The sequence below is a fragment of the Somniosus microcephalus genome, chromosome 8, assembly GCF_052327205.1.
Source record: "Somniosus microcephalus isolate GS21.2 chromosome 8, FLI_Smic_1.0, whole genome shotgun sequence".
Lineage (NCBI taxonomy): Eukaryota > Metazoa > Chordata > Chondrichthyes > Squaliformes > Somniosidae > Somniosus > Somniosus microcephalus.
The window spans coordinates 199,203,342-199,227,082 of NC_140994.1; the positions used below are offsets into that span (position 1 = coordinate 199,203,342).

At 47.3% G+C, this 23,741-nt stretch overlaps 1 protein-coding gene across 1 annotated transcript; it reads right to left on the reverse strand.

Annotated features, from left to right (window-relative positions):
• Nucleotides 1-238: 238 nt before the first annotated feature.
• On the reverse strand, nucleotides 239-23,449 carry LOC147114039 (polycystin-2-like protein 1). Its single transcript, XM_085995570.1, has 3 exons — nucleotides 23,153-23,449; nucleotides 4,083-4,184; nucleotides 239-2,257 (listed from the first exon to the last, which is right to left on the reverse strand). Exons 1-3 carry the CDS (start codon nucleotides 23,214-23,216, stop codon nucleotides 2,076-2,078), a joined length of 348 nt encoding a protein of 115 aa, XP_085851696.1. The 5' UTR covers nucleotides 23,217-23,449; the 3' UTR covers nucleotides 239-2,075.
• Nucleotides 23,450-23,741: the final 292 nt, after the last annotated feature.

A 23,741-nucleotide genomic window follows, 5' to 3' on the forward strand; every position in this document is an offset into this window, starting at 1 on the left:
CAAAAAACAAATCACCCCCTTTGTCTTTTATTGTGAATCTTTCTGTTCTCTGTTGCTTTGTTACGGGTCTGGGCATTTTCACAGTTTCTCTGAAGTTTGAGTATTAGAACTCACATCCAGTTGTGTCCACAATAATATTGGTTTGGTTAATTATCATTAATAATAAATCAAATTTCATACAGTGAAACAGCCCTAGTAGAACTATTGGTGTGAAACATGTCTCACACCCCAGCAACAGTCAATTCCTTCCCTGAATTCCGTTAAGTATTGTTACACCTCTGCAGAAGCACATACTCATAGTAATATGAAAAAAACTCAAATTTTTTATACAGCAAGTATGCTGCCATTTCTTGTCATATTTGTACAGTGAAAATGTTAAGACACTACATAGCGCCTGTTTTAACAACGAATATTTATAAAAATTATGGGTCTAACTGGACATCATTGCTTGAATATTACGTGGTTGAACTTACTTGCATAAATATATCACACCAGAAGCCTTGTGATATCCCTATACTTATTTTATCCTAGACCTCAACAAACAGAAATGAGTTCCTTAGTGGATAATTAAAATGACAATATTATGGTTAGATATATTCTTTTCACAATGTATATTTATCAGTTTTTAATATATACTTTTGTACTTGTATTTACACAAAAAAGTAGGAACGAGAAAAGCTCATTAGGCACACCCTTACTTATAATATACCGTGAGGATGAGGGATCTATAATACTGCCTATATCACGGTTCCCCCTCACCGCTTTCTGCTATTTTGAAAATCTCCTCTAACAGGGTGTGAAATTAGTGTTCTTTCTGACCATTAGTGTACATGGGTTTCTGAACCAATTTAGACACTTAGCTATATCTTCCCCTACAACAGCCACTGCACTCCAAAGTAATTCAGAAACGAAGCACTGAGAGCTATAAGATGTTATGTAAATGCGAGCTTCTTTCCCCCCCTTTATTTAAAAACAAACTATAAAATGCACAGGGATTGCCTCAATTGTTATTTATAACTATATAATTAATGCAGAAGACAAAAAAAACTGCTCATATCACTGATGTTTTCCTTGAGTCTATTTGCAGGGGAGGTAAAATTAGGAAAAGACAAAACAAAACAAAAAATGGGGCTACTAAGTCCATTTATAATTTTACACCTTGTATTACAGCTGCACAATTGCTACATTTGGACACCAATACATTTTATGTGACATTTGGTGCCAGCATAATTAAAAATTATAATATGGTGGGTGTACTTGGGTATATTTCATTAAAAATTATTGAATGAGTTTTGCAAAACTTTCTAACTTAAAAATGAAACATTTTTAGTTGCGTGCTTTCTATTGTTTTTTGCAAAAAGAAATTCTGACCTGGATGATTATTTAGGGGGCAAGTTTAGGGGGAGTACTTTGTGTTCAAGCTATTCCCCATTTTACAGAAAAAAATGTACAGCATACCAAAGTTTTCTTTGAAGTTTTTGTAAAAACATCTCATCACGCACATGAACACCCTCAAGTTGGATCTCCAACCTTGATATAGTACTCTGGTGCTGTTACAGCCAAGTGGTGCCTCCATCTATCCCAGTGTAGTTCCATAGGAGACAGCAGGGCAGGACTTGAAATCAGATTGAATGCTGCTGGAGCCACTAACTCAAGGAAATTACACTATAGACAGGATACTCTGCATCCTAAATGCCATGATGTGATTTCCCAGCGCCCTGCAGCGCTCGAGAATCTCTCAGGCCAATCTGAAGTGAGGACCCCTGCTCTTTCACACGGAGCAGCTTAGGCTCAGGAACAAACCCCTCTTGATGCCGACACTGGAACAGCCTTGGGGGAGGTTGGGGGGGGGGGGGGGGGCGCAGGGTGGAGACCCGATTCAAGCATTTCCATGCAGCTAATAAAATTTAAAGTTTTACAAAAATATAAAAGAAAACGGGATTTTTTTCTATATAATCGGTGAGTACTTTGATCAACAAGTGCTCCTCTAAGGCTTATCTTCCCCTTTAAGCAAGTCTATTTTTCTCATTTAAAACAACCAAAAGTTGCTGTTAGTTCCAGTTATTGATGCACTATTAGAAGACTATAATCAAAGCATGTATTTTGTTTAAGAGACATCTTGATACCTCCCAGAAATCCACCATGCTGCTTATGGAGTTGAAGTTTACGTCATTGATAAAGGAGGTGGTTTCTAGGAAGAGGTTAGACATAACCTTGGTGAAGAAATACATGTTGGAATTTACCATTCCAAAGGTCACTGCAAAAGAAAGAAAACTGTCAAGGTGTATCAGACATCATCAAGAACACCATGCATATCAGACAGTGAATCCAGCACTCTAATGTAATAGTAATGCTATATATCCTGTCATGTAGAGTTTTAGGTATGTGACTCACATTATATTATCTTTGTCCTAAGGCACTCTGCACTATTTTAAATTCAAACTTCAGATAATCTCTACATCAAATGTTACAATAGTAATTAAGAGAATGTATTTCCTCATTATGTGCATTTTATTTGTAGATTTTACTTCATCAAATTTAAAATAGCATCTTTTTTGCTGTTTTATTTATTAACAGCATAAGGATTGAATCCACGATTATTGGAAGTGATCTGGCCAATTCTTACCTTTGATAATGATATTTTGTGCATTTCAGACCTATTTTCCTGTGTCCAGAGTCATTTAAATACTTAGTTAAATAAAGTTTTAAAATTCTTAAGGATACTTAAAAAACCTTACAAATATCATAAAACTTAAAAATGATTCACATCTACTTCAAGTAACACTAATAAAAACTTGCTCAACTGGTCCCTATAGCCTTCAGGGATGGAGTACCCCAACTCACTGGGGCAGAGTTCCAATAGGGTGAGACTTTTTCCCACGCCATCCAAATCTGACCCAACCCCAACCGATTTTCCTTTGTCAAGAGTCAGTTCCAATGCATGTTGGGCACCCAATGGGATTTGCGCAGTCGAGAGGGAGCCTACCATTGGCCCAGAGGAAAATTCCACTGCAGCAGCAAAAGAGGTAGGAATGGATTTAAAGGGGCACAAATGCTTAGAAGACAGCAGAAGCTACAGCCTAGTAAAAGTGCAACGATCTCTCATATTGCTGCCTGTCTGCTGTCGGAAAACAGATCAATTGACTGGCACAGGCATGTTAAAACTTTGCACTGCAGCTTGTGAAATTTGATGGCTATTTCCTGTTGTTGCTTGGAAGAACCTGGCAGCATACAATTCAACACAGCAGTTTCCTTGACAGCCACTGGCAGACCCGTGGTGGAAATAGTTTCCAGGTCTGGCTGCAGGATTGTGCTCAGTTCTGGGACTATCTCGTTGGAGAATCAGTCTCCCATTCAGGTTTCTTTGGAGAGGTCTAGGTATGATTGCCCCTCTCAACATGGGTGGTTGTGTCGGGACAGGTTCTAATTGATCACTTAAGGTCTTGCATTTCTCATCCTTCTCTTGGATACTCAGAACTCCTCTAGAGCTTGCACACAGTAACAGTTGCCAGGGAAACAGGCTCAGATAGCAGTTGGGATTCAGCTGCGAGACACTCTCAATAAGTTCAGTTCTGGCTGAGCAGCAACAAAGCAGTGAAATGGAAGTAACTGAGCACAGCAACTACTGGAAACCACTCTCAAAACAAAGAATAAAGTCCTAACTACAGGAAAGGGGCCTCCACTGCAGTGCCTGTTTTATATGGGCACTGAGCATTTGGACTGCAGTTCAGGTGTTTAGACCACTTTATGGGGCATAGCCCCAATTTACATGTTGTCGGGGTCTTAATGAGCCTAGTGCACAATGAGTGCGCAGGTTGCCAGTGCGTCAGGCACTTCTTGGTCATATTATGGCACACCATGTGTGCCAGTTGTTGAGTAGGCTCGATGCCCAATGATGCAGGACACTAATGGCCAAAGCACAGCGAGATTATCAGCATCAAGCATCACATTATTGATCTCTATATACCTTACCTAATCATATGAACCATCAAACTTTTTGAAATCTCATACAATCTAGCCCTATTCAGAAAAACCATGAGAATTTATTGTATTAGAGAATATATCATTGTTTTGATACTTACATATGGATAGATCCAACAGGAAAATTAAATACACTATAAACTCTTGCAGTGTAGATTTCACACTTGCATCCTTGTTACGAACCATCTTAGCTCCAACTACATCTGATGGGAGACGAGAGAAAAACTATTCTGTTTTGTTAAAACACTTTATTGAATTGGAATATTGAACAACTGAACTGCAATGAACCCCCAGCCTCTGGCCCAGCACTTTGTGTCATACGTTCAAGGGACATTTAATGGATGGTGCAGTGGCTATAAATGGCCTTTCACCTTTGGGACCTAGGTTTGAAGCCAGTCCGACTGATTTGACAAAAATCTCTTTGGTCTGCTCGTTCTAAGGGTCCTATATGAAAAATATATAGAAACATTACCTACACTTAAAAAATAAAAAAAAACTGAATGGGGTAGAAGAGCAAAGGGATCCAGTGATACAGGTGAACAAGCCATTAAAAGCAGCATCGCAGGTCAGCAAAGCAATTAAAATTGCTAACAATGCACTGGGATTTATATCAAAGGGTTATAGAACAGAAAAGTAGTGACGTTATGTTAAACTTGTATAGGACTCTGGTCAGGCTGCACTTTGTTTTATATGGGCACAGTTCTGGTCTCTATACTATAAAAAGGACATAGGAGCATTCGAGAAAGTGCAAAAAAGATTTACAAGGATGGTACCTGTAGTGTATGTGCTTTAAGTCAGAACTACTTTTTACAGCTCCTGTATACTGTAGTACCGGCAGTGACCACACCGGTATATAAGCTGTGCGCATGCCTCTGTACCCCAGTCTAGAGATTCCCCAGTCTAGAGATTACCCATCTCCAGTACAGACCTGTTATTTGTTTATGTACAGCATCCGTGTAATTATTTATCCACTGAACCACGGATCTAACAGTGGCGACGAGTGTCGATGCGAATCTACCTGCAACATAAAACAAAAAAAACAAAAAAAGTCGAGTCCAGGAACACAGGCGTCGACCGCGAGCAACCGCCCAGCAGTCAGGCAGAGATCCAACTTCACTGGGGAGGCTGTGGAGAGCCGGGCTTGGTTCCCCAGCCACAACAAGCAGTAAGAGGCCGACGACAGGTCCAGAGCAGACCCTTCCCAAGCAGCGGCGGCTGGAGCCGACCGACGGCAGAGAGAGAGAGCCGAGCAGCGTTGACGGGGTAAGAAAGAGGGTGAAGAGAGCAGGGCGCAGCCGGGGGTTGATCACCGAGTGGCGTCGAGGAAAAATACTGCAAACCGGAGAGAGAGAGGGTAAGAAACAGCCGGGTTCTAGACTGAGCGGCGTCGACAAATATCAAGAGAAGAATGCGCAGAGCACAGCCAGGGATCACGGGCTGATCAGGGTCCGCGAGGCGAAGCAAGGGGAGACGCCATTGAGCCGCGGAGAAGCAGGGAGAGCGCGGGAGACGCCATTGAGCTGCGGAGAAGGAAGAGCGCGGGAGATGCCATTTTGCGAAGCCGCAGCGGAGAAGACGGGCGAGCGCGGAAAGGAAGGAAAGCGCGGGAGACGCCATTTTGTGCCAACGGAGAAGAAGGGGAAGTGCGGGAGGCGCCATTGGTGATAGTTAACGCACAACCAAGGATGCCGAAGAGTGGCAGTATCTCTACGTTCGACAATGAAGTCGAAGATTGGGCGACATATGTGGAACGTATTGAGGTGTACTGCAGGGCGAATGAAGTGCCAGATGCTAATAAAGCACTGGTTCTGTTAAATTCCATGGGTGCAAAAACTTATGGGTTACTGCAAAATCTAATAACCCCAGAGAAGCCAGTAAACAAGAATTTTGAAAGCATAGTAGAAATCCAACAGGACCACTTAAATCCCACACCGCTGCTGATAGCAGAACGATTTAAGTTCCATAAAAGGAACCAACACAAAGACGAAAGCAATGCTGGGTACCTAACGGAACTGCGCAAGCTATCGAAATACTGCCAGTTTGGAGTGGGACTCGCAGACACGTTAAGGGACAAGTTTGTGTGTGAGCTACAAAGTGAAAGAACCCAGAAACGGCTTCTATCAGAAAAGGACCTTATGCTGGACAAAGCTTTCAGTATGGCAGTATCACACGAAGCAGCCGCAAGGGGCGCTGCAGAGATACAACGGAGACCGCAAGAATATGGCACCAACGAAATGACCTATGGAACAGGGAAGTGCTATCGCTGCGGCAGAACAACACATGACCAGAAAGATTGTTGGTTCAAGGACCAAGTGTGCAGACAATGTGGGAAAGCAGGACACATAGCAAGAGTCTGCAGGTCTGGGAAGAAAGCAAGAGTCTGCAGGTCTGGGAAGAAAACCAACAGTAAGAAATCTCCACAGGAGAAGTACAAAAAGGTACACCAGGTGATGGACAGTGGTTCAGACGAACAGAAAAGTGACACAGACTCCGGAAGCAAGGAGCTGGGTTGTCTGAAACTAAATAATGTAACCGAAATGGAGGATCACCAGACTATCTGGGTTACACTCAAGATAGACGGAGTCCAAGTGGAAATGGAATTGGACACAGGGTCAGCTCTAACAGTCATAAATCAAAGGGACTACAAGCGGCTATTTTCACACATACCCTTGAAAGCTACAGAGATTGTCTTGAAGACGTATACGGGGCAAAAATTCTACCCCAAAGGAAAAATAAGGGTGAAAGTGACATATAAAGGCCAGGAAATACCTAAAATGGATATATATGTATTGCCAAATGGAGGACCACCACTGCTAGGACGTGAATGGATCCGGAAGATACAATTAGATTGGCATTCCATACAGGCACTGAAGGTTGAGGCCAAAAAGGATGACGACGTCACACCTGGATGACTGTCAAAAATGCTAACCGATGCAAAAGAAGTGTTCCAGGAGGGACTAGGAACACTAAAAGGAATAACAGCAACAATTAAAATAGAGGAAAATGCAAGCCCAAAGTTTCTGAAGGCCAGACCAGTGCCTTATGCGATCAGACCAGCGGTTGAAGCAGAGCTGGAAGGGTTGGAACGTTCAGGAGTACTGTCCAAAGTGGACTGGAGCAAGTGGGCTACACCCATCGTTCCTGTAATGAAGAGGTTGTTGAGTAATACGCCTGGGGAACCAAAGAAGGTCCGCATCTGTGGGGATTTTAAGGAGACAGTGAACCCAGTCCTTCACATGGTGCAATATCCACTTCCACGAATTGAGGATATTTTCGCCTCGCTATCTGGTGGTAAACGCTTCACCAAAATTGATCTAGCCCAGGCGTACTTGCAAATGGAGGTAGAAGAAGCTTCGAAACATTACCTTACGATCAACACTCATAAAGGTCTCTATCAATACAACTGGCTGGTGTTTGGAGTAGCCTCGGCTCCGGCTATCTGGCAAAGGACGATGGATCAGGTCCTGCAAGGGATTCCAGGGACCCAGTGTTATTTGGACGACATCTTGGTCACGGGCGAAAATGACGGTGATCACCTTGCTAACTTGGAGAAGGTGCTCGCCAGATTAAAGGAGTATGGGCTATGAGCTAATTGCCACAAGTGCGAGTTTTTCCAGAAACAGATCTCGTATTGCGGCCACGTCATCGATGAAGAGGGTTTACATAAGTCCCCTGACAAGATTGAGGCAGTAGTCAAGGCTCCAGCACCGGAAAATGTGTCACAACTGAGGTCGTTCCTCGGGCTGGTAAACTATTACCACAAGTTCTTACCAAATTTGTCTACGGTATTACACCCGCTGAACACCCTACTGCAAACAGGGGTACCATGGAAGTGGGATGACGAATGTAGACGAGCTTTCCAGAAGTGTAAAGAATTGATCACATCAAAAGAGGTGTTGGCCCATTTCAACCCAGCACTACCAATTCGTTTGGCATGCGATGCATCACCCTACGGCATTGGAGCAGTGCTGTCGCACAAATTCCCAGACGGGTTGGAGAGGCCAGTAGCCTTTGCGTCTCGGTCACTAACCTCAGCCGAGCGCAACTACGCCCAGATTGACAGGGAGGCCCTCAGCCTAGTATGGGGAGTAAAAAAATTCAACCATTATCTGCATGGGCAGAAGTTCACCTTGCTGACTGACCACCAACCACTTGTCTCCATCTTTAATCCTAAGAAGGGCGTGCCAGTAATGACTTCACAGCGGTTACAAAGATGGTCCCTGTTTCTAGGGGCGAATCAATATGAAATAGAATATAAAGGCACGAAACAGCATGGGAATGCTGATGGGCTATCGTGCCTGCCACTGCCTGCGGTGGAGGAAGCACCAGCAGTGGACCCTATCGAGATATTTTATTCATCGATAACTGAACGATTGCCAGTAACAAACGCGGATATAGAGGAGACCCGCAATGATCCGACGCTGTCACGGGTATATGAATTGACGGTGAGGGGATGGCCAACACATGGCGACTCACTGTTGCCAGCATTCTCATCCAGAAGAGAACAGCTGTCAGTATGCCAGGGGACAGTGATGTGTGGATCCAGAGTGGTGATTCCATCCAAGTTAAGGGAGAGAGTGCTAAAGGAGCTACATGAAGGTCATCTGGGGGGAGTGAAAATGAAAAGCCTTGCTAGGGTTTGTGTGTGGTGGCCGGGAATCGATCAACAAATCGAAGACCTAACTAAGAGCTGCTTAGGATGCCAGAAGGTCCAAAATGCACCACCACATGCCCCTCTACACCCATGGGAGTGGCCCTCCTCTCCATGGCAACGGGTGCACATTGATTTCGCTGGTCCATGCATGGACTCAATGTTCTTAATAGCAGTGGATGCTCCTTCAAAGTGACCTGAGGTGATAAAGATGTCTTCAACCACTACAGAGAAAACTATTGCAGTCCTACGGACCATATTTGCCAGAAACGGTTTGCCAGAGCAGATCTGCTCTGATAATGGACCACAGTTTGTGTCCGACGAGTTCCAAAAATTCATGAAAAGGAATGGGGTAAGGCATTACACATCCGCCCCGTATCATCCAGCCACCAATGGATTGGCTGAGAGGTTAGTACAAACCTTTAAGAAGGCGATAAAGGCCATGTGCGACGAGGAAATTCCACTACAGCATAAGATGGACAATTTCTTATTAGCCTACCGAAACACGACACATGCAGTTACCAACCAGACCCCGGCCATGATGTTCTTTAACCGAAGGTTGAGATCTCGTCTGGACTTGCTCAGACCAAATGTGCGAAGAAATGTTGAGGACAAACAATTCCAGCACATCAACGAGAAGCCGACAAGGAGCTTCAATGTAGGGCAACCAGTCTTGGCCCGCGACTATCGAACAGAGAAGTGGCAACCCGGAACGATATGTACAAGGCAGGGGCCATTAATGTACACAGTGGATGTCGGGGAGAACATTGTGAGACGCCACGTCGATCAGATCTTAGCGTCACAGGAAGGCGTCAACCCCATGTCTCGAGTACCTGGGGATGAACCCGACATACCGGTAGCATCTACTTCAGACCCAGTAGCAGTGGAACCCGATGAACTACCCGATGAAAAGGGGTCAGAATCGCCTCTGCACCAAGAACAAGAACCTCCGGAAAGGCGCTATCCCGAAAGGGTCAGGAAGCCGCCCCAAAGACTGAATCTATAAATGGACTTTTGTTATTGAATGTACATGTAAAAATGTAATTGTCATTTGAATATTAAGGGGGTATTATTAATCTAAAAAGGGAGGAATTGTAGTGTGTGTGCTTTAAGTCAGAACTACTTTTTACAGCTCCTGTATACTGTAGTACCGACAGTGACCATACCGGCATATAAGCTGTGCGCATGCCTCTGTACCCCAGTCTAGAGATTACCCTCCTCCAGTAAAGACCTGTTATTTGTTAATGTACAGCATCCGTGTAATTATTTATCCACTGAACCACGGATCTAACAGTACCAGAACTGAGAGATTACAGCTATTAAGATTGAACAGGTTGGGGCTTTTTTCTTTAGAAAAGAAAAAACGTAGAGGTGGCCTGATAGAGGTCTTTAAAATTATGAACGGGTTGGACAGGGTAGATGTGGAAAGAATGTATCCACTTGTGGCAAAATCCAAAACTGGGGGCCACAAATACAATAGGGAAATAAGGAGAAATTTCTTTACTCAGAGAGTGGTTAGATTGTGGAACTCACAACCACAGGAAGTGGTTCAGGCAAATAGCTTAGATACTTTCAAAAGGAGCTAGATGAGTACATGAAAGAAAAGGGAAAAGAAAGATATGCTGAAAGGCCGAGATGAGGTAGATAGAGTCAGAGGCCTAGAAATTGGGTATAACCCCGCTTGAGGCGTTAGAACTGGCGCTGCGCAAAGTTTATAGCCAGACGAAACTTATCGCCGCCTGGCGCGATATTGGGTTGCATCGCCCCCAAAGGTGATTGAGGCGCGAATTCAGACGTTGCACGGGCCTCCTAAGGCGCAAAACTTCCGGCGCTACCCAATATCGGCGCGGACGGGCGCAGCGAAGGTGATCTCAATTACCAATAACCACGAGACTTCCAGGCGCCGGCCGGCTCTTAAAGGGGTGGGTCAGTCAGCCTCAGCTTCCACACTCATCGCCCTGTAGGCCTCAGAATCGGCGCACGCCCTTCTCTGGCGCAAAAAACTTGGTCAAGATGGAGAAGGTGAGACAGAGAGCAGAGCGCTTCAGCACTGAGGCTCTGGAGCAGTTGGTGGCCGCAGTGGAGCGCCGTTGAGATGTTCTCTATCCTGACAATGGCAGGAGGCTGAATTAAAAGGACTACCGCCGAGCTTGGAGGGATGTTTGTCAGAGGGTCAACTCCAGCAGCATAGCGACCAGGAGCCCTGTTCAGTGCAGGAAGAAATTCAACGACCTCACTCGGGTCGTTAGGGTGAGTGGTGTTTATGCAAACTTCTGATTCCCTCCATCTGCACCTGACTTCATGGCTACAGGGTGCGCGATGCCCCAATGGCCATCTGTCAGCAAGCACCCATGGCCCTTTCTGGGCACACACATGCACATTTGACTCAAGGCGTCATGTAAGGGCTCTTGCACCATGGGGGGCATGAGATGATCACTCAGGGCATCATGTAACAGAACTTCCCCTTCTTTCCCCTGCAGTCCAAGCTGGCGACGATTTGCAAGGACCAGCTTCGAACCGGTGGAGGACCTCCACAAGTGGTCACTCTGACGGATCTCGAGGAGAGAGTGCATCAGATTCTTGGAGGACGTCTGAGTGGTCCTGTTACCACTGCAGCTGCCGACCCCATTGTCGACAGCGATGGTAAGGATCTCACCTTTTTCAGCTGTCTCCTTCCACTTGGTCCCCCGCCAGCATGCTTTCTCACTGTGGAGCCATGTCAGAGCCTTGCCGCAATCTGGCATGCCTTGCTGCCAACCTGTCCTTTTGCTAAAGCCACTCTTCCACCTCCCTGCTTTCAGATGCTGCATCACCAGCTCGGGATCCGGGCCCTGAAGCTGCCAGTGCCAGTGGCTCCGGAGGCGAGGATCAGGAGGAAGCCGCACCATCCGTTCCAGCCGCAGGGGAGCCAACACATCTGCAGACTGGGGATAGTAGCTCCCTGGAGGGGAGGTGGGGGGGGCTCTGATGAGGAGCCAGTTGCCGGAACAAGCAGCCTGCATCAACCTAAGGGGGGTAGGCAAGTTCAGGCACCGGCTCCCCTGAGGGCGAGGCACGGAGCGATGACTGCTGCACAGAGTGCAGAGGAGGTGCGTAGCCTGGCTGAAATGAGCACCCAGGCCCGGCTCAGGCACACTGAGCTTATGGCTGCAGTGGGGAGGATGCCTCAGTCGATAGAAACACTGGCAAAGAGTGTGCTGGACTTTGGCGCTGCAATGGAGAGGACTGTCCAGGGCTTTGGGGCAGCAATGGAGAGGACTGTCCAGGGCTTCGAGGCCGCTATGGAAAGGACTGTTCAGAGCTTCGGACAATCCCTGGAAAGGCCTGTCCAGGGCTTATCCGAGGCAGTGGAATGGACTGCTCCAGCCTTGTCCGAAGCAATGGAGAGAACTGTCCAGGGCTTCTCCGAAGCACTGGCACCTGGCTCACAGGTCCTCACTGCTGCCACGCAGTCACTTGCCGGCCTCGTCCAGACCCAGATTGAGGCAATGCGAACTCTCACTGCTGCCACCCTATCTGCATCAGCTAGGATCACCCCGGGCCCTTCCAGTACCACACGAGGCCAGGAATCAGTGGAGTAGTCGCTTGTGGCGGTGGAGCCGAGCCGGTCCCCTCCGAGAGCCAGTGTGTCGTCCGACCATGGTGCAGGTGTCCTCTCTCGGCAGGTGACCATTGCTCATGCCACCGCTGGAACGTCTGCAGTGCAGCTGCCACCACCTGCAATGCACACTGCTTCCAGCCATGGCCAGATCAAGCAGCCAGCCTCCGCACCCTCCAAGCCTAGAGGTCGTCTAGGCCGTCCATCAGGGGCTTCTACGATTCCAGACAGTCACCAGGCATCCCCCAGCCTTGACCCCGCCACTGGGGTTCAATTACGTAGGAGCAGCAGGGAGGGAAGGGGCCGACCGCGAAAGAGAAGTCGGTCTCTGTGGTAAACCACTGTTGTTAGTATTGTTGTTCACCACTGTTGTTAGTACTGTTGTTCACTGTTAGTACTGTTGTTCACTCTTGCATATTGTTGTACTTGTCTGTGCATGCCTCAGCTGACTCCGCCCCTGGCTCCACCCTCATGGCTGGGTATAAAGGTCGCTGCTCAGAAGCCTCCGGCCCTTTTGGATACCAGGCAACCACAAGAGGCATGCTCTGTTCTTTGGTAATAAAAGCCTGTTTATTACTTTCTCAATCTCCAGTCTTTTGTAGCAATTGATAGTGCATCAGTCTCCATCAAGGGGCCAGCAGTAGAGGGAGTTGCTGAGACGTTTCTTCCTCCAAATTCAAGGACGCCCTCACCTGTTGTGATTGTTTGTGATGGTTTGTTTAGTTTTGCGGCTTTGCCAGAGAGTTGACTGTTATTTTGTTAGTTATGGTTTCTGTTGACATGACATTGTTATGCTGGAAGGAAGCACTTTTTTGAAAATAAAGATTTTTTAAAATTTACAATGGTACTCGTAACTATTTACACTCATGGTGGACTTTCTAGGCTTTGAACGATCCGAAGTGCGCAGGACGAATGACAGCCATCATTCCGTCAGAGGGGCCTAGAACCGAGTCCTTATGAGCCTCTGACGGACGGCCATTCCACTTTCAGGAGCCCTCCCATCTTCCTCCTCCTCCTCGTCCGCATGCTCCTCCTCCTCCTCCTCACCCGCATGCTCCTCCTCCTCCTCATCCGCATGCTCCTCCTCCTCCTCCTCCTCGTCCGCCTGCTCTGCTGGACCTTGAGGGTCGGCTGGCATTGGCTGGGTTCGTCAAATGGCCAAGTTGTGGAGCATGCAGCAGACGACGACGATGCGACCCACTTGCTCCGGCGAGTACTGCAGGGCTCCCCCCCGAATGGTCCAGACAGCGGAATCGCTGTTTGAGCACACCAATAGTGTGCTCGACAATGTTCCTGGTTGCCTGATGGCTGCTGTTGTAAAGCTCTTCTGCCGGGGTGGCGGGCAAATGGAGTGGGGTCATGAGCCATGGGCAGAGAGGATAGCCCTTGTCGCCCAGAAGCCAGCCTCGTGGGTGAGCCAGGCCCTCAAAAAGGTCAGAAACTGAGGTCTGCCGCAGGATGAACGCATCGTGGCTGCTCCCAGGGAATTGTGCGTTGACTGCCATTATCATCTGGCGGTGGTCACAGACCAGCTGTACATTGAGGGAGTGGAACCCCTTTCAGTTGCGGAACTCCTCTGGATTCTGCAATGGCGCCCGCAAAGCCACGTGTGTGCAATCTATGGCCCCCTGCACCATGGGGAAGTCCGCAATAGCAGCGAAGCCCTGCGCGCGCTCCGCCCGCTTCTCCAGGGTCACAGGGAAGGTGATTAATTGACGCCTCCTTCTATAGAGGGCAGCTGTCACTTGCCGGATGCAACAATGCACTGCAAATTGTGTTATATTCGCAATGTCCCCAGTGGCTAACTGAAAGGATCCGCTTGCGTAAAAGTTCAGGGCAACAGTCACTTTGGCGGCAACCGACAGAGAGGTCCTGCACCGTAGACGCGGCTGCAGATCCTCAGCAAGCAGGTGGCACAGCTCAGTCACAATCTCCTTACCGAATCTGAGCCTTCGCAGACACTGCTCCTCGGACATGGTAAGGTATGACACCTGCTGCCTGAAAACCCTTGCAGCGTATCGTCGGATTGGCCGACCTCACAGAAATCACAGAAACCCCACAGTGCAGATAGAGGCCATTTCGGCCCATCGAGCCTGCACCGACACATATCCCACCCGATCCCCGTAACCCCTACACCAACACATATCCCACCCTATCCCCGTAACCCCACGTATTTAATCCCCCTAACACTAAGGGTCAATTTATCATAGCCAATCAACCTAACCCGCACATCTTTGGACTGTGGGAGGAAACCGGAGCACCCGGAGGAAACCCACGCAAACACGGGGAGAATGTGCAAACTCCACACAGACAGTCACCCGAGGCCGGATTCGAACCCGGGTCCCTGGCGCTGTGAGGCAACAGTGCTAACCACTATGCCACCGTGCCACCTCCATTGCCCCTCCTCCTTCTGGCCAATCCCGGCCCTCTCTCCCGCCGTCTCTGTGCCCCTTCCAAGTGTCCGGCCATGAGGACGTTCCCCTCCAAAGCAGCTCCCATTGCTATGCCAGACGGGCAACACGCAGTAATGCCTAGCGCTCCAACTGCTCCGGACAGGCCTGCAGGTCCCAAGTCTTTGAAGGCTAAATCCGAAAAATAGTGTGCAACAGTAGTTCACCAACTCTCTCCAGCAACGAACAGAATGAACAGGCCAAGTGCCTGCAGCTTTTATACTAGAGCTGTCCCCTTTAAATAGCGCCCCCCAGCTCCGAGAAGGGCCTGGGAACGTTCCATCCAACTGTCACTAATAGCGCCAGGTGGAAAGGTTCCGGGCGCCACCGAATATCCGGTCAGGGGCGCCAAAAAGGCGTTGCACACTGAAATGACGTCATTAGCTGCCTGCGCACGCGGGCGCGCGCTAAGAGTTAGCGCTGACGCTAAATGGATACGCAATATGGGAGGTGTAGCTATCTTCACTGCGCCCGCCCGAACATTGGGTAACGCCCCAATTCTTGGGCTCTTTAGGCGCTAATTGCTGGCGCAACCAACCGAATTTCTAGGCCAGAGTTATACAGCACAGAAAGAGACACTTCGGCCCATTGTGTCTGTGCCGGCCATCAAGCCCTATCTATTCTAATTCCATTTTTCACCCCTTGGTCCGTAGCCTTGTATGCTAGGGCTTTTCAAGTGCTCATCTAAATGCTTCTTGAATGTTGTGAGGGTTCCTGCCTCTACCACCCTTTCAGGCAGTGAGTTCCAGATTCCAACCACCCTCTGGGTGAAAAAGTTTTTCCTCAAATCCCCTCTAAACCTCCTGCCCCTTACCTTGAAACTATGCCCCCTGGTTATTGACCCCTCTACTAAGGGGAAAAGTTCCTTTCTGTCTACGCCCCTCATAATTTTATACACCTCAATTAGGTCCCCCCTCAGCCTTCTCTGCTCTAAGGAAAACAACCCCAGCCTGTCCAGTCTCTCTTCATAGCTGAAGCACTCCAGCCCAGGTAACATCCTGGTGAATCTCCTCTGCACCCTCTCCAATGCAATCACATCCTTCCTATAGTGTGGCGACCAGAACTGCACACAGTATTCCAGCTGTGGCCTAACTAGCGTTTTGTACAGCTCCATCATAGCCACCCTGCTCTTATATTCTATGCCTCGTCTAATGAAGGCAAGTATCCCATATGCCTTTTTAACCACCTTATCTACCTGTCCTGCTGCCTTCAGGGATCTATGTACATGCACACCGAGGTCCCTCTGATCCTCTGTCCTTCCTAGGGTCCTACCATTCATTGTGTATTCCCTTGCCTTTTTAGTCCTTCCAAAATGCATCACTTCACAATTTTCAGGGTTAAATTCCGTTTGCCACTTTTCTGCCCATCTGACCAACCCATCTATATCATCCTGTAGCTTGAGGCTTCCCTCCTCGCTATTTACCACTCCACCAATTTTCGTGTCATCTGCGAACTTACTGATCAGATGGAATGGGAGGAGACTCATGTGGAGTATGAACACAAGCACAGGCCCGAGCTTCATCACAGGCCCGAGCTTCATCCCCTTACGCCCCCACGTCAATGAATTTCGAGCTCGGCATGATGCTGAGCTCTTTTTCCGCCGCCTTCGTCTCCATGCCCACTTATTTGGCCAGGAGTCTTCCCCCACGCACAACTGACCCTTTCTCCCATTTTCAGAATTCTCGTTCTACCTGGACCCCTCATTCTGTCCTCTTAACCTCTCTAGATCTTTTCATTGCAAACTGCCGGCGTGACATCGACCGTCTCAATTTCTCTGCTCCCCTCACTCACTCCAGCCTACCTCCCTCTGAACTTGCAGCACTCCATTCTCTCAGATCCAACCCCAACATTGTCATTAAACCTGCTGACAAGGATGGTACTGTTGTTGTTTGGCGAACCGACCTCTACTGTGCGGAGGCTGAACGCCAACTCTCCGACACCTCCTCCTACCTCCACCTGGACCAAGATCCCACTACTGAACATCAAGCCACCGTTTCCAAGGCCGTCACTGACCTCATCTCCTCTGGAGATCGTCCCTCCACGGCCGCCAACCTCATAATTCCCCAACCCCGCACAACCCGCTTCCACCTCCTTCCCAAGATCCACAAACAGGACTGCCGTGGTAGACCCATCATTTCAGCCTGTTCTTGCCCCACGGAACTTATCTCTTCCTATCTCAACTCTATTTTTTCTCCCCTTGTCCAGTCTTTTCCCACCTGCATCCACGACTCTTCCAACGCCCTCCGCCACTTCAACAGTTTCCAGATTCCTGGCCCCAACCGCCTCCTTTTCACTATGGACGTCCAATCCCTCTACACCTCCATCCCCCACCAGGATGGCCTGAGGGCACTCCGCTTCTTCCTTGAACAGAGGCCCAACCAGTCCCCATCCACCACCACCCTCCTCCGCCTGGCTGAACTTGTTCTCACATTGAACAACTTCTTCTTTGACTCCACTCACTTCCTCCAAATTAAAGGTGTTGCTATGGGAACCACATGGGTCCCAGCTATGCCTGCCTTTTCATGGGATATGTGGAACAGTCTTTGTTCCAATCCTACTCAGGTCCCCTCCCTTAGCTCTTTTTCCGGTATATTGATGAATGTATCAGTGCTGTTGCCTGCTCTCGCCCTGAACTAGAAAATTTCATTCACTTTGCTTCCAATTTCCACCCTTCCCTCACCACATGGTCCATCTCCGACTCTTCCCTTCCCTTCATCGACTTCTCTGACTCCATCTCTGGGGATAGGCTATTGACAAACATTCACTACAAGCCCACTGACTCCCACAGCTACCTGGATTACACTTCCTCCCACCCCGCTTCCTGTAAGAACTCCCAGTTTCTCTGTCTCCACCACAACTGCTCTGATGATGCCACCCTCCATATATTAGTACTTCCGACATGTCTTCCTTACATAGAAACATAGAAAATAGGAGCAGGAGTAGGCCATTCGGCCCCTCGAGCCTGCTCCGCCATTCAATGCGATCATGGCTTATCATCCAAGTACAGTACCCGGTTCCTGCTTTCTCCCCATACCCCTTGATCCCTTTAGCCTTAAGAAATATATCCAACTCCTTCTTGAATATAGTTGATGTATTGGCCTCTACTGCCTTCTGTGGTAGAGAATTCCACAGGTTCACCACTCTCTGGGTGAAGAAATTCCTCCTCATTCCTGTCCTAAAAGGCCTACCCCTTATCCTTAGACTGTGACCCCTGGTTCACAGAATCACAGAATCACAGAAACCCCACAGTGCAGATAGAGGCCATTTCGGCCCATCGAGCCTGCACCGACACATATCCCACCCAAACCCCGTAACCCCTACACCAACACATATCCCACCCTATCCCTGTAACCCCACATATTTAATCCCCCTAACGCTAAGGGTCAATTTATCATAGCCAATCAACCTAACCGCGCACATCTTTGGACTGTGGGAGGAAACCGGAGCACCCAGAGAAAACCCACGCAAACACAGGGAGAATGTGCAAACTCCACACAGACAGTCGCCCGAGGCCGGATTCGAACCCGGGTCTCTGGCGCTGTGAGGCAACAGTGCTAACCACTATGCCACCGTGCTGCCCTGGTTCTGGACTCCCCGACCATCGGGAACATCCTCCCTGCATCTAGTCTGTCCAGTCCTGCCAGAATTTTATAAGTTTCAATGAGATCCCCTCTCATTCTTCTAAACTCCAGCGAGTACAAGCCCAATCGTCCCAATCTCTCCTCATACGTCATTCCTGCCATCCCAGGTATCAGCCTGGTGAATCTTCGCTGAACTCCTTCCATGGCAAGAATATCCTTCCTCAGATAAGGCGACCAAAACTGCACACAATACTCAAGATGTGGTCTCACCAAGGCCCTGTACAACTGCAGCAAGCCATCCTTGTTCCTGTACTCAAGCCCTCTCGCTATGAAGGCTAACATACCATTTGCCTTCTTAACCGCCTGCTGCACCTGCAATGCTTACCTTCAGCGGCTGGTGCACAAGAACACCCAGGTCTCGTTGCACTTCCCCTTCTCCCAATCTATTGCCATTCAGATAATAATCTGCCTTCCTGTTTTTGCCACCAAAGTGGATAACCTCACATTTATCCACATTATATTGCATCTGCCATGCTTCTGCCCAATCACCCAACCTGTCCAAATCATCCTGTAGTTTCTCGTCATCCTCCTCACAGCACACACGCCCACCCAGCTTTGTGTCGTCTGCAAATTTGGAGATATTACATCTAGTTCCCTTGTCTAGATCATTAATATATATTGTGAATAGCTGGGGTCCTAGGACCGATCCCTGCGGTACCCCACTAGTCACTGCCTGCCACTCGGAAAAAGACCCGTTTATTCCAACTCTTTGCTTTCTGTCTGCCAACCAGTTCTCTATCCAAGTAATACCTTGCCCCCAATCCCATGTGCCTTAACTTTACACACTAATCTCTTATGTGGGACCTTATCGAAAGCCTTCTGAAAGTCCAAATACACCACATCCACTGGTTCTCCCTTATCTATTTTACTAGTTACATCCTCAAAAAATTCCAGTAGATTAGTCAAGCACGATTTACCTTTTGTAAATCCATGTTGACTTTGTCCGATCCTGTCACTGCTTTCCAAGTGCTCTGCTATTACATCTTTTATAATGGACTCCAGCATTTTCCTCACTACCGATGTCAGGCTTACCAGTCTGTAATTCCCCATTTTCTCTCTACCACCCTTTTTGAACAGTGGGGTAACATTAGCTACCTTCCAATCCATGGGTACTGTTCCAGATTCCATCGAATGTTGGAAGATGATCAGCAATGCATCTACTATTTCTAGGGCCACCTCCTTAAGTACCCTAGGATGTAGATTATCAGGCCCTGGGGATTTATCGGCCTTCAATCCCATCAATTTCCCTAACACCATTTCCCTACAAATACTGATTTCTTTCAGTTCCTCCCTTTCATCAGACACTATGTTCCCTGACATCTCTGGGAGGTTATTTGTGTTCTCCTTTGTGAAGACAGAACCAAAATATGTATTTAATTGGTCTGCCATTTCTTTGTTCCCCATTATAAATTCCCCTGATTCTGACTGCAAGGGACCTACGCTTGACTTCACCAATCTTTTTCTCTTCACATATCTATAAAAGCTTTTACAGTCAGTTTTTATGTTCCCTGCAAGCTTACTCTCATATTCTATTTTCCCTTTCTTAATTAATCCCTTTGTCCTCCTTTGTTGAATCCTAAACTGCTCCCAATCCTCTGGATTACTGCTTTTTCTGGCCAATTTATATGTCCTCTCCTTGGATCTTATGCTATCCCTAATTTCCCTCGTTAGCCACGGTTGAGTCACCTTTTTTGTTTTATTTTAATGCCAAACTGGGATGAACAAATTCTGTAGTTCATCCATGCGGTCTTTGAATGTTTGCCATTGCCTATCCACCATTAACCCTTTGAGTGACATTCCCCAATCAATCCTACCCAACTCGCGCTTCAGACCATCATAGTTTCCTTTATTTAAATTCAGGACCCTAGTCTCTGAGTCAACTACTTCATTCTCCATCTTAATGAAGAATTTGATCATATTATGATCGCTCTGACTCAAGGGGCCTCGTACAACAAGATTGCTAATTAATCCTTTCTCATTACATAATACCCAGTCTAAGATGGCCTGATCTCTGGTTGGTTCCTCGACATATTGGTCCAGGAAACCATCCCGTAAACACTCCAGGAATTCCTCCTCCACAGTATTGTTGCCAATTTGGCTAGCCCAATCTATATGTAGATTAAAGTCACCCATGATGACTGCTGTGCCCTTATTGCACACTTCTCTAATTTCCCTTTTAATGCCATCCCCAACCTCCACATTACTGTTTGGAGGTCTATATACCACTCCCACTAACGTTTTCTGACCCTTGGTATTTCTCAGTTCTACCCATACAGATTCCACATCATCAGAGGTGGTATCCTTCCTTACAATTGTGTTAATCCCTTCTTTAACCAGCAATGCTACCCCACCTCCCTTTCCTTTTTGCCTATCTTTCCTGAATATTGAATACCCCTGGATGTTGAGTTCCCAGTCTTGGCCACCCTGGAGCCATGTTTCCGTAATCCCAATCAAATCATATTTGTTTACCTCTATTTGCGCAGCTAATTCATCCACCTTATTACGAATGCTCCTCGCATTAAGACACAAGGCTTTCAGGCTTGTTTTCTTAACGCTCTTAGAACTTTTAGAATTATTATTTACTGTGGCCATGTTTGATTTAAACCGTTGATTTCTCTGACAGCCACTTTTGTTTTTCTCCTTGTTACCCTTTCCTCTGTCCCCCTGCTCAGGTTCCCAACCCCCTGCCATTTTAGTTTAAACCCTCCCCCAGAGCACTAGCAAACACTACCTCTAGGACATCGGTCCTGGCCTGCCCAGGTGCAAACCGTCCAGTTTGAACTGGTCCCACCTCCCCCAGAACCGGTTCCAATGTTAATTTGAATCCCTCCCCCTGGCACCATTCCTCTAGCCACGTATTCATCTGAAATATCCTTCTATTTCTACTCTGACTAGCACGTGGCACTGGTAGAAATCCTGAGATTACTACCTTTGAGATCATATTTTTTAATTTACCTCCTAACTCCCTGTATTCAGCTTTTAGGACCTCATCCCGTTTTTTTACCTATGTCGTTGGTACCTATATGCACCACAACAACTGGCTGTTCACCCTCCCCTTCCAAGATGTTCTGCAGCCGCTCTGAGACATCCTTGACCCTTGCACCAGGGAGGCAACACACCATCCTGGAGTCTCATTTGTGGCCGCAGAAATGCCTATTTATTCCCCTTACAATAGAATCCCCTATTACAATAGCTCTACCCCTCTTTATCCTCCCGTCCTGTGCAGCAGAGCCACCCCTGATGCCAGGAAGTTGGCTGCTGCTGCCTTCCTCTGATAAGCCATCCCACCTTTTTCCTCAACCGAGGATTCCCCTCTACCATGGTTGACACAGCCATGGGTCCATTCTATTTCCCACATTTCTGCTCTCACCCCTTCCTCTCCCTCTCGGATGCACGGTAGGGTTCCCCTTGTCCTCACCTTTCACCCCACCAGCCTTCCACATTCAACGGATCATCCTCCACCATTTCCGCCACCTCCAGCATGATCCCACCACCAAACACATCTTCCCCTCACCTCCCCTTTCAGCATTCTGAAGGGACCGCTTCCTCCGCGATACCCTGGTCCACTCCTCTATCACCTCCAACACCCCTTCGCCTGGCACCTTCCCGTGCAAGCACAGGAGATGCGACACCTGCCCTTTTACCTCCACCCTTCCCACTGTCCAGGGCCCCAAACACTCCTTCCAGGTGAAACAGCGATTTACTTGTACTTCTTGCAATTTAGTATACTGTATTCAGTGCTCACGATGCGGTCTCCTCTACATTGAGGAGACCAAACGCAGATTGGGTGACTGCTTTGCGAACACCTCCGTTCAGTCCGTAAGGGTGACCCCGAGCTTCCGGTCGCCTATTTGGCTCACCATTATTAAAGTGTAAATCGCACAGCAACTTTCGGCGACTGCATATGCACAGTTAAATGTAGAAATCAGGAGTTGCCCTGCTCCTCCAGAAGCTTTGCTATCACAGTATCTCGGCAAGAGACTCGGCATTGAAACATATGGAAGGGCGTGAAGTTGCTGTACTTGCGTGACAGATACCCACTAAACACACCAGAACAAGTTCGGACTTGTCCATTCCAGTGTAAGTACATTTTTAATGCTGTAATAAGTCTTATTTTCTGCCAAACAACCTCTCTGGCACTGAAAATTAACTTTTACAAGTGTGGAGTCTCATTCCTTCAGATTGTAATTATTGTTAGAGATTTTTTTTTAATTGTCTCTTATCTCTCTCTCTCTTAATCCCATCTTGCTTTCCCTCTTTATTTTGCTTTCTGTACATAATTTGGCATTGAATTAACTATTCTAATTTACACTTCCTGGTTCAGACTCTGCGCAGGTCAGCAAGGATTATGCAGTGATTGGTTAAGGAGATGCACATTTGCTGACCCTGTTCACACAGGTCCCAGATCCCTTTAGAGGGCATCATGCCAAAATGGATTTTTAATCACCACAAGTTCCAGTGCAAAAGTCCATAGAAAGCCTGTGGGCCAGTGTAAGTGTAATGAATGGCTGGCGCCGTTCGTTCGCCACTGACCACAAAATCTGGGCCATTTTTAAACCATCAGAAAAGTAAGTCATTTTTCTTGGAGACAGTGCCCCTACAGATAACAACAACTTGCATTTATAGAATACCTTTTAACATTGAAAAAAATCTCAAGGTCTTTACAAACAGGCATTAAGAAAATGGATGCCAATCCGGAGAGATTTTTTTTTGGCGGGGGGGTGTGAAAGAATAAAATGAAACTACTTTGGTGGTTTAAATTCCCACTCTAAGCGCAAGTTATAAAAGGTCAATTGAAAGACTAAGAGCTACTCCTATAGAGAAACCTTACGTTTTTTGTCCTTGTTCTTTTTTGGGCGTTTACTGGCCAGTATTCTGAGTGTATGTTTCGCCATAAGTTCCAGCTGGGAGGTTCAGGTCGTCTTCACTATTCTTGATCCACGGAGTTATTGATCATTCCGGGGTCAGCTCTAGCGCTCGGTACATGTAGCTGCAGATGCGGTTAACGTTTATCCAGCTGTTGCTGGTTTAAACCAGGGTTCGGACTCTGGGTTCTATCCAGAATTCTTCCAGCTGTAACTATCCCGGCAAAAGTCACAGCATGGTGCTGAAAATCGCCGAATGCCTGTATCCTGCAAAAATTACACGCTTAAAAATCTAACTTACGGTATTAATATTTGCAGGCGAGATGGGGATATTAGTTACTGTGTATTAGGATCATTCATCAGACCGAAGAAACATATTACTATCGACAATTAATGTTTATGTTTTCATTATAGTAACAATTGCATTTGAGTTAAATAATTCTAATCTAAAAGTATTACCTTCAATCATAATAAATCAAGTAGAAGACTGGAATTATATCAGAAATGCAGTATGAGAATATATGGATAATACTGTGACCTAGATTGAGACCTTGG

Bases quoted from the DNA above. Each gene is read 5' to 3' on its own strand.
- LOC147114039 (XM_085995570.1), bottom strand. From the start codon at position 23,216: ATGGCGAAACATACACTCAGAATACTGGCCAGTAAACGCCCAAAAAAG. The intron at 4,185-23,152 runs GTAAGGTTTCTC...GTCTCCCATCAG, and splicing joins AAAGAACAAGGACAAAAAAC to ATGTAGTTGGAGCTAAGATG. The intron at 2,258-4,082 runs GTAAGTATCAAA...TTTCTTTTGCAG, and splicing joins CCTGTTGGATCTATCCATAT to TGACCTTTGGAATGGTAAAT.